This window comes from Typopeltis vanoorti, chromosome 6 (genome assembly GCF_054136105.1).
Source record: "Typopeltis vanoorti isolate ZY-2024b chromosome 6, IOZ_Tvanoo_1.0, whole genome shotgun sequence".
NCBI classification, from domain to species: Eukaryota; Metazoa; Arthropoda; class Arachnida; order Uropygi; family Thelyphonidae; genus Typopeltis; species Typopeltis vanoorti.
The window spans coordinates 92,166,002-92,177,555 of record NC_143554.1 but is presented as its reverse complement, the minus strand read 5'-3'; the positions used below and the strand labels follow the sequence as shown (position 1 = coordinate 92,177,555).

The 11,554-nt window shown below is 37.0% G+C and overlaps 1 protein-coding gene across 1 annotated transcript in view; it reads right to left on the bottom strand.

Annotated features, from left to right (window-relative positions):
- Positions 1-542: 542 nt before the first annotated feature.
- LOC150105706 (medium-chain acyl-CoA ligase ACSF2, mitochondrial-like) overlaps positions 543-11,554 on the bottom strand; it is a 140,853-nt gene continuing 129,841 nt past the window's right edge. The window contains exon 12 of the mRNA XM_090395023.1: positions 543-1,455. Coding sequence (XP_090251149.1) covers positions 1,336-1,455 — 120 coding nt within the window. The 3' untranslated portion in view covers positions 543-1,335. The remainder of the gene's footprint in view (positions 1,456-11,554) is intronic.

Sequence of the window (11,554 nt, the reverse complement as noted above, 5' to 3'; positions counted from 1 at the left end):
CCTTGACTACTTTCTCCAAGACCTTGACAACGACTCCTGATATGCTGATCGGTCGGTAATTTGTCACCATAGTCTTGGATTCTCCTTTATGCAGTGAAACTATTTTCCCCTCCTTCCATGCCTTCGGGACCAAACCAGACCTGGGACTCAGATTAAACAACTCAGAATTGGTTCATATGCCCACAAAACTGAGTACTCAACATCATAGGTCAGGTAGTTTTCAACAGTTTGATTTTAAAAGACTGTCTTTCTTTATTGGAATTTTGTATTTCTAATAGGCTATACACACACACACACACACACACACACACACACATATATATATATATATATATATATATATATATATATTTTTTTTTTTTTTTATCTTACTGATATAACATCTAATCCCACTCTACTTCCATTTTAATTCTTTTGTCATAAAGAAAATATTCGCACCTGGCATGTGTTCTCTTAGAATTGTATTTTTCAGGAGTGCAAATGCAACATTAAAACAAAAGATATCTAAAAAACCATAAATATTTATTTCCTTGTCCATAATGTTCATTTTACATTCACTAGAAGGTATGTTTAGCTAAAAGAAAATAATGCCATTGTTTTATTTACCAGATTTTATTTTGTGCAACATGTTCTTATTCATTCATTCAGATAAGATCATCCTCAATATATTTATATGAAGATTACAGAGACGTTGAATAGAATAAATGCTGCTAAGAAAAGAAGTTTCTGATTATGTGATTAGGAACGGTGTTATTATCAGATTGAAGAATGCATGAAAACGTTTGCTCAGTTAAAATTACATTTTGTTCAATTTTAGCAAACTTTTAAAACTATATTTTTAACATCAAGTTCATATTGTTCATATCAAATGAAGATATTAAAAAAAGAATTTGACATTGTTAGCATTCAAGAATGTGCGAGAAGATCTAATCTAATCTAAGGTAGTATGGCCACTTACATAGAATGGTTGAGGAAAGGTTTGCGAAGCTGGTGTTTGATGTTAAGATGGCCAGAAAGAGACCCAGAAGAAGACCAAGGTCTAGGTGGACTGATTCAGTCAGAAGTATGAAATGTTAAATATGATAATATTGAAAGGCTGACAAATAACAGACTAATTTGGAGGAAAATTGTTGATAGGAGATTAATAATGATGCAAACTTAATCATGTAGTGCTGTCATAATAGCCTGAACATCCCTTGAAGATACATATTAGGAAATTGATGATGATGATAAGTTCATATTGTTGATGGTAACAAATATGTTTGTTTATGATGCATATCTTATTGTAGAAATAGGAACAAGTTGGAATTCAAGGAAAGCTCTTCACAATACTTCTTATGTATTTATTAGTTTCACTGTCTCTTCTTCCATTCGAAACTTCTGAATTTTTCCAGTTGCAGTCTTAGGAAAATCTTTTACGAAGATTATATACCGAGGAATCTTGAAATGAGTAATCTGTTGGAAAATAATTTTGATAAATCAATTCAAGTGCTATAAAACATTTTTATAATTATAAAATACTGTCTTTAGTTACAAAATTTGACCTAACTATATTTTCAGGAGGTTGTCTAAGGGTCAAAGATAACTTTTTATTTATTTATTTGTATGGAGTTTTCCTCCCCTTTCCCTCCGTCCCTATTGGGGCGAGTTGAGCCCCCCTCATGGGGGGGGTTAAGTGTTTATGGCTGTAGATCTGTGTGTGTGTTCGTGGGGGCCGGTTTGCCTGCTTGTGGGATGAAAAACCCCTGCTGTCCATGCCCAAGACTGGCTAACTAGGCTATGGCTGAGGAAGATCCTTAAGCTCCTCACGTCGGCGACGGGAATCGAACCTAGGACACTCCTTCCCCAGACATATGGTTGCGAAGCACACAGCCACTAGGCTAACCATGCAGATACCAAAGATAACTAACAGGAGACCTTTACATAGCCTTTTAAGGAATGTGGAGAACTGATCAAGGCTTCTGACTTAATGCCTGATCCTCACCTTCCTGTGGTGCATTCCATTAGTAGTTATCTATCTACATTAGGTATTTCATTACATTTACAGATACAGTTTAGTTGGGATTTATCCAACTAAACTGTATCTGTATTGGCTTAAAACAGTACAAAATAATAGAATGTCATGCCAACTGGGAAGATGACTTAAACCCTGCTGACTGCTGCTTTTGTCAGGGAATCAGGACAAACAGTGAAAAGTCAGCTACTGGAACAAACTGAAACTTTAATTCTGTTGATGTTAAGATAAGCACAACTGACATAAGAAATATCTACAATTTCAAAGTATCAAAAGTTTCAAATTCAGCAGAAGAATTAGAGAAGTGCCATATTGATAAAATAGGTATTACCAAAAAAAAAAAAATAATAATAATAATAACAAAAAAAAAAAAGAACAAAAACATGAAACTCTTCTAAGTAACAATTACAAGGTATTATTATATTCACAATAATGATCAGAGAGAAGGAAGAATAGAATGAAATCCACATTATTCAACACTAAATATGAAGATAATCCTCTTGAATGACAGGCAGTTTCAAGTAGAATGATGTGGACAAACATATGAATGTAAAATTAGAGAATGGGAAAACTTGTTTGAGCACTGGCACCTTTATTAATGGTGACATATGCCCTAAAAAAGCAGTCCATTTAGAAATTTATAACTTTTTATACTCAGAATGCAAATAAGCTTGGTTATTCAATGAATTTAGATTGATTAATCACCATCAGTTACCAGTTTACCCACATTCACACGTGTTCAGTTGCTGCTACTTGCATTTTCTAAAAATGTGTACAAGGTCACTTTTCATCAGAATTGGATTCAGTAATTTTCCTACTCTTTAAATCAATTAAAATATATGCAACATCTCTTCAATACTCCTTCAGCTATAAACTTGCAACACAAATTTCTCTACTATTTCATTCATTCCTTCTACCTGTCTTTTGGAATAGCCTTTCCTTTTAAACATAATGAAAGGCTTAGGTGTTGGTAATTATTAATAACAGTGCTTCATGGTATACACATAAAACATATGAAAAGATAGCTAAAGTTTTTCAAAAATGTAATCTTCATGCTACTTTCAAACCACATACCCAAGTAGCAACTTTCATCTTTCCTCTGAAGGGCCAGTTTCATCCTATTGCTGCTGAACATGAAGGGTGAGGCTATATGTTCCGTGTGCTTGCAACGTAGCAAATGCAGTTTTTATGTTCTTCAATGCCGATATTAACAAATTTACCAGTCTAATTATTATAGGCTATCATCAGTACAGCAAATCAGGACTGACAGGCCATAGCCTGGTAATATCCTTTTGCACAGGATTAAGCAGAAGAAGACAAGCGTGCTTCATAGACATTGCTACAGGTCTGAGAAATTAATTTTAGAATCAGAAATCAGAATCTGAAAGAGACAATCATTCTAAGAATCACATTCACCCACCTTCTCTGAATTTCTCAATATGATAGGACATTCATTCTTTTCAGTTTGTTTCTACAACAGTCTAGTTGAAAGTTTTTGGCTTGGTTATAAATTAAATTAAAGATGCCAAGAAATTATATTCTTGTTTAATCCTTTATCCAAATGTAAAGAAAAAATTTTGCATTTGTTTCTACAACAGTCTAGTTGAAAGTTTTTGGCTTGGTTATAAATTAAATTAAAGATGCCAAGAAATTATATTCTTGTTTAATCCTTTATCCAAATGTAAAGAAAAAATTTTGCATTTGCAGTATCTTCATGACTAGGCTACTTGTATAGGCTAGTGACTTCACATTAATTGCCTTAGTATTCCATAATCAAAGCACACATCCTTTTGTGTATAATGCTATGTATTATGGGAAGAGCCACTACCTAAACCAGTTTTGACCTTTGTATAAGTAAAGGGTCTTCTTCTTCAAACTAGGTGATCCTTCAGATCACTCTAACCTTAATGAGTAAACTAAAGGATCTTATGACTCATTATGGTGGTAGATGATGAAAGTAGTTGTGGTTGGTGGAGATGGAGAGTTGTAGAGCAGGTACCCTCCCTCGATGAGTCTTTGGACTCCCTGGAGGTGCTATGTAATAATAATAATTACACTCCATTAATCTCAGCAGTAGTTCTGCCAGACAAAATCTGCAAAAGCCTCAGCTCATCTAGTGGCAGACAAAAACCTACCACTAAGCCAAGCAAGCGTGCAGTAGCATATTTTGCCGCCCCGTGCAAATGTACGTCTTGCACCGTCAGTAGCGCCGGCCCTGGTATCTCTTCTGGGATACCAAGGTAGCTTGGATACTTTGCAGAGAATCAGATGGAAAAAATACTATTATGCTCCATGACAGTAAACACAAACTCGAAACTCCTTTTATAATCTATATCAGATTTTTTTTTTTAAAAAAAAAGTCTAATTTTAATAAACATGGTTATATTAAACTTCCCAAGATTTGGGAAAACTTTAATTCTTAGGCCTCCTGTTGGCTAGTGAATAGCACTCATAGAGGATGCTCCCACTCCTCATAGGATTTTAGTCTTCATATATTCTAATATCATGTCTTCTACTTATTGTTTCTTGTGTATTTTTGTGTGTGTGTGTTATTACAATTTTAACATTATATACCTGAAGATGTCTCCGTGAGAAAGACGAAATACTGAAATGATTAAACTTTGGAGTTGTGGTGAAGGTACTGGAGAGATTGGTGAGAAGTAGGATACAGAAATGAGTTGATAACAGCAGTATTCTCTGTCGTTATCAGCATGGGTTTCTTAAAGAGAATCATGTTTTACTAACTTTTATGTACTATAACAAGGTGACAAATACCTTGGACAGGAGAGATGCATATACAGTGGTGTAATTGGATTTTGCAAAAGCTTTCAATAGACTGCCACACAACAAGCTGTTAATTAAATTGAAACAGATGGGACTGGATAACAGACTTCTGACTTGGTTCAGCGACTGGCAGTCAGACGGTATCAGAAAGTTGTATATGGGGATGCAGTATCCTGAAAGAGGAAGGTCACTAGTTATGCACTGCAGGGGGTTAGTTTTTGGGACCATTGTTGTTCAATTTGTATGTTAATGATATTGGAATAGATTTAACTAGTGATATGCAGCTGTTTGCAGATGATACAAAATTGGGGAGAGCAATGAGAGTCAAGTGGATGTTATGGCCTTACAAGAGGACTTGAATAGATTGCATGAATGGGCAAGTAAGTGGAACTGTCAGTTCAGTGTTGCAAAGTGTAAGGTTTTGAGATTTGCTAAGTGACGATGGGATGCAAAGTATACATTTGGTGGGGAAACTTTAGAGGAGATGAGAGGTCTAGGAGTGATGGTGGACAAGGACCTGAAATTCAGGGGCCATATTGCACAAGTTGTGAAGACATCACATTCGATAATGGCAATGATGTGGAGAATCCTGACATGAAGAAATAGGGAGGTTATGATGCTCTTGTATAAGGCCTTGATCAGGCCTCATATGGATTATTGTGCACAGATTTGGTCACCGAGTTTTTCATGGTGATGAGAATATGTTGGAAAGGGTCCAGAGAAGATTCACAAAGGTGGTCAGTGGTCTTTGGAATGTGGAGTATGAGGACAGATTGAGAGAATGTAAGTTGCATAGCCTTGTGAATAGGAGAAAGAGGGGGGAATATGATTGAAACATATAATCCAATCAGGGGGTGTTATCAGGTTGACATAGAGAAAACTTTTCATAAAATGGGAGGGGGAGAGGCCATTGCTGGAAATTCTATAAGGAGGATGTGAGCAGAGGAGTGAGAACAAGGCATTTTTACATGGAGGGTGGTTGGTGAGTGGAATGCACTCCCTAAGTGTGTTGTGAATGTAGACACATTGAATCAGTTTAAGGCACAGTTGGATGAGCATTGTGTGCAATAGTGTGTACCTCCCATGATGGGTTTCTGACTCCATGGAGGTCAGATGTTAATAATAATAATAATAATAAAAACCTGCTGTTTAATTATTTCTCTTTGTACTGTAGTTATTCCATTAAATTGTATTATGTATATACAGTTGTCCAAAATCAGTATAGGACCCAGAGGTCATGATTTCATACACAAAAACCAGTGAACCTAATCCATAACACAAAGTAACCTGTCATTATTAGTGCTGTTTCAAAATTCAGGTTAAAAGTGTTATTTAGGCATCCTCCATTCCCAAACACACAGATTGGACAGCATACAGTTTGACTCATTGTCCATGTTCTATGTGCCTCAGCCCATATCGTGCTCATTGCTGTTAAATGATGTGCTCATTGCTGTTAAACAAACGTAGGTTGCAACTCTTCTATGAAAAACACAATTCTTTATGTTCTGATTGCAAGATGAGTTAACTAGTTTACTTGATGAGTTAACGAACTAGCTTATTGTTTACTACATTAGCACTGTGAGGGAGAAATGGAAGTCCACCTATGAATTGCCATTTCTTCCACACAGTGCTAATGTAGACCTAAGAATGCTTAACTGTTTCAGAATATGTAAGCTGTCATATTTGTTGAAAACAGAAACAGAAACTAAAATTTACATTAAACTGAATTTAATAGATGTAAAAGTTTTGCCTTAGTCTCTAAGCCATCTTCAGTACATTGCTAATGGAATACAATTAAAATGCAAATAACAAAAGTATTTCAAAAGTCACTCCCATAAATCTTATACCTGGTACCATGAACTTAAGCAAATCTGTTTAGATGAACATTCCATTTTAATCAAACATAGAGTACTTTGGGGAAAAACCAAGCTTTTACACCAAAGTAGATTCCTTGTGGAACATTTATAGAAAGAGAGCTGTGAAGTCTTTTTACATCATCTACATCCCTGGTGCAAGAGTTCACAATATTAGTCACACCATCTGGATGCAAAAAGGTAAGGTGAAAGAACTGATTTTGTAGGTTGGCACAAATGATTTGACAAGTGAGAGGTATTTTATTAGGGAGGATGTAAAGGAGAGTTAGAAGATGCAAAACTGAAGAGTGAGAAGATGAAGGATGCAAGTCTCCTGCCACACTATAATAGAGGTGAACTGAGGAGTAGGGCATTGGTAGCAAAAGAATCAATGATGTAGGATTTGTGGATCTGTGTTTGATGGAAAGAAAGGATTTATATAATGCTGATGGACTGCATATAAATGGTTTTGGTGTTAGGTATCTAGAGAGAGCTTTTTCACCGAGCATACTGAAGGCACAAATTCAGAAAAACTTAAGCAAATGGGGTGGAAGCAGGTGAGTTTGTGTGAAGGCATTCATGAGGTGAGTGAGTGTGAGCATGATCAAGTGCAGAATCTAGTCTCTCAGGCAAAATTTTTGAATAGAGTAGTCAATTCAGGAAGCAAAGGTGGGTGGGAACTTAAAGGGATGGTGCAGTTTCTATATGCTAATACCAGAAGTATCAGGAGGAGTTTTTGGCATTGCAATCTTCCAAAAGTTATAGGCATTAGTGAGACTTGGCTAACAGCAACCGAGCTGATGTAGTTACAGGGATAGAATGTAAAGAGTTTAGTATTTTCAGGGAAGAGAGAAGATAAGATTGGGGGGGGGGTGAAGGGATACTGCTGATGATAGCAGATGAATTGCAGCCAAAAAGAATAGGAGAGAGGCAGGAGGGTGGCTGTTCATTTGAAGTAGTCTGGTGCAAGATTAAGGCCAGTAAGACAAAATATACGGCTGGTTTGCTGTAGGCTGGGGGGGGGGGGTCCATGGATGATCTTGGAGATATGCATCAGCAAATTAGTACAATGAGTACAGGTTCAGTGATTATTGTGAGAGACCAATTATGGAGATATAGACTAGAAGGAAGAAACATCATGGAAGGAAAGAAATGGAATTTATACACCTACTGAGAGATAATTACTTGAGGCAGCATGTGATGGGGGGGGGGAGAGGAATAGGGATGTGAGAACATTGTACCTGGTCACAGGATCAGAAGAGCTATCCATAACCAAGGTGGCCACATTACTTCTGATTGGCAAAAGTGACCATGTGGTCTTGACTTAGGAGATTGTGAAATGAGGAATATTCTGTCAAGAAAGAGTATATATAGAACTACAAAGCAGGTGATTATGAGAAGCTTAGAAAGAAGCTTAAATATGTGCCATGGTATAAAACACTGCAAGGGAAGGGTGTTAGTAGTGCATGTGAGATGGTTAAGGGTCATCTAGCGGAAGCATATTAAATTGTATACCTAAGGCAAGGAGGGTTAATCAGGTAGAAGTTAAATGGATGAGTAATATCATTAAGCATGAGCTACAGAAGAAGAAAATGCTGTGGAGGGTATTATATATGGAGAAAGGTGACCAGCAAGCTCAAGAACAGTACAAGACAAAGGCAAGAAAGGTGACCAGCATGGCAAGGAAAGCAAAATTAGATTACGAGAAGAATCTAGCTGAGCAGGCCAAAGGAAATCCCAAAGAGTTCTTTTGCTACATGGCGAGTAAGAGGAAGAATGATTATGGAAGATTAACCTTAATGAGTGATGATGGTCATGAGGTGACAGAAGCAGACAAAATAGTTGAGTTAATGAGTGACCATTATGCAAAGGTAAATCATCCAAGTGAGGTTACTGCTGTAATATATATGACAGACACTGATGTAAGAACAGAGGTGGATGAATTGGAGATTCATAGGATATTACAGAATCTCAATACATACAGCAAATACAGCTGTGGGATTAGGAAACTGGCAATGCATCTGACTAGGCTCTTTAATTTAAGTCTGAGCTCTGGTAGAATTGCAGGGAAGTGGGAAAAATAATTCACTTGCATAAGAGAGGTTCTAAGACTGCAATAACAAATTATAGACCAATCAGTATCTCAGGCACTGTGGTAAAAGTACTGGAAAAATCGATTAGTCAAAGAGAGAATTTAAGAATGGGTGGATAAAAATATGCTACTGCATGAGGGGCAACACATGGCTTTGTGATGGGTCAGTCATTCCTTATTAATTTACTAACTTTTTATTATTGAGCAACAGCTGAGTTGGATAAAGGAAATGGCTACACAATGATTTGCTGGATTTTGCAAAGGCATTTGACAGAATACACATGGAACTCTGTTATGCAAATTAGAATACCTGAAATGGGATGGATATGACACTGGTTATGTGGATAAGAGGGCGGCTACTGGACAGATATCAAAAAGTGGTATATGGAGGGGAAGAATCAAGGTGAAAAACAGATGACTAGTGGTGTGCTACAAGGTTCAGTGCTGGGACCACAACTGTTTCATTTGTACATAAATGCTATAGGAAATAACCTGAAAGGAAACATTCAGTAGTTGGCTGATTATGCAAAATTAGGTAAAATAATAGTAATCAAGGTAATATGGAGAGCTTGCAGGATGATTTAAATACTGTCAGTGTGGCAAAAGATAATGGATGTCAGTTTAATGTGGAGAAATTTAAAGTTATGCATTTTGGGATAAATAGATTACAAGCTGTGTATTACAATGATGGAACTGTACTGCAGGAAATGAATGAAGCTAGGGATTTAGGGATGGTGATAGACAGAGAGTTAAAGTTTAGAAGACATGTTGCTAAGGTAGTCAATAAGGTTACTTGGCTATTGAAGAACACACTAACAAGTAGAGTTTCTGTTCCGTTTATGTGTTCTGTTTATCTGATAGGAATTGTGCATCCTGTTTTACCTATATAGGGAAAATTACAGGTGCAATGAACATGGTGTACTCCAGGAACACAAACAGCACATTCAATTTAATAACTATGGTAAATCTGGCCTTTCTGATCATGCCCTGAATACTCTACATAGAATTGACTGGAAAGGCACCTGTTGTTTATATCACACCAAAACGTGGTATGAGCATCAATTTAAGGAGGCCTGTGAAATTCTGATCTACCACCCTAATCTTAACAATAATGGTGGTCTAAAATTCCCAAGAATATGGATAGCACATAATCTACCAACATAATGCTTTGGTATAAGAGTTAATTATAATCAGTACTGTAGACTGTAAGTAATTATGATCTTAACTCTAATATAACAACACTCATGTCAAATTATGGATTAGGCCACCACTTTTATTATTATTATGGGTAGCTCCATGGAGTCAGTAGACTCATCGCAGGAGACCCAAACTATCAAAACAATATCTATCATATCTGTTCTTGAATTCATTTACAGATGAAGAACTCACAACTGAATCAGGCAATGCGTTCCACTCATTCACCACCCTCCAGGTGAAAAACCTCGTTCTCACACCCTTGTTAACCACACTTTTCCTTAATTTCCAGGGATGACCTTTTGTTCTTCCATCACTATTACACAGCTGAAACATTTCGCCTGCATCAATCTTATAAAGACCTTTTAGTAATTTAAATGTTTCTATCATATCCCCTCTTCTCTGCCTATCAACCAACCTCTGCAATCCACAAGCTCTCAATTTATCAATGTAGGGAGCATTTTTTACATCACTCACCAACTTAGTCACTCTCCTCTGAACCCTTTCCACAACCTCCTCATCTCCAAGGAATCCAGGTGACTAGACCTAGCACAGTAATCCAAATGTGGAAGTATCAACGCTTTATAAAGGGGAATAATAACCTCTTTATCTCTGGATGTTAGCGTGTTCCTTAATAACCAAGTAATCCTATGTGCAATCTTGGACTTAGCAATGTGTCCCCTGAACTTCATCTCACTATCTACCAACACCCCTAAGTCTGTAGCCTCATCAATCTCTTGGAGTACCGTTCCAACAATGTAGTACACAGCTGGTAATCTTTTAATCTCAAAATGCATAACTTTACACTTTTCCACATTCAACTGACATCCATTTCCTTTTGCCCATTTTACCAGCTTATTTAAATCATCCTGCAAACTCTCAACATCAGCTTGATTTTTTATTGTGCTACCCAACTTTGCATCATCAGCAAACATCTGAATATCTCCTTTTAAGCCATTTCCTATATCATTTATGTACAAATTAAACAATAACAACGGCTCAAGCACAGAGCCCTGAAGCACACCACTGGTCACCTGCCTCATCCTGGCCTCTGCTCCTCCAGGGAGAGACACCGCCTTCTGGTATCTCTCCCTGAGCCATTCTCCTATCCATATCACCAGTTTAGTATCCATCCCCATCCGCTCCAATTTGCGCAACAGTATTCCATGGGGTATCCTGTCAAAAGCCTTAGCAAAATCCAGAAGTACCACTGTGTAACCATTTCCTTTGTCCAACTCAGATGTCATTCTATTATAAAAAGCTAATAAATTGCTAAGGCAGGATCGAACTTTAAGAAAACCATGTTGGTCCCTATAGAGTATCATATTCTGATCCACCCATTCTAGAATTTTGTCTTTAACCAACTTTTCCAATTCTTTTACCATCACTCCCGAGATGGTGATTGGTCTGTAATTAACTACCGCAGTTTGAGAGCCACCTTTATGCAAAGGAACTACTTTGCCTTCCTTCTACTGCTTAGGGACCATACCAGAGTTCAAAATTAAGTTAAATAACCAAGTAAGAGGCATTCACAATTCCTTTGCACATTCACGCAACAACTGAGGTGATATTCCATCAAAACCTATAGCAGTGTTCACATTTAAATTTTGCAATATA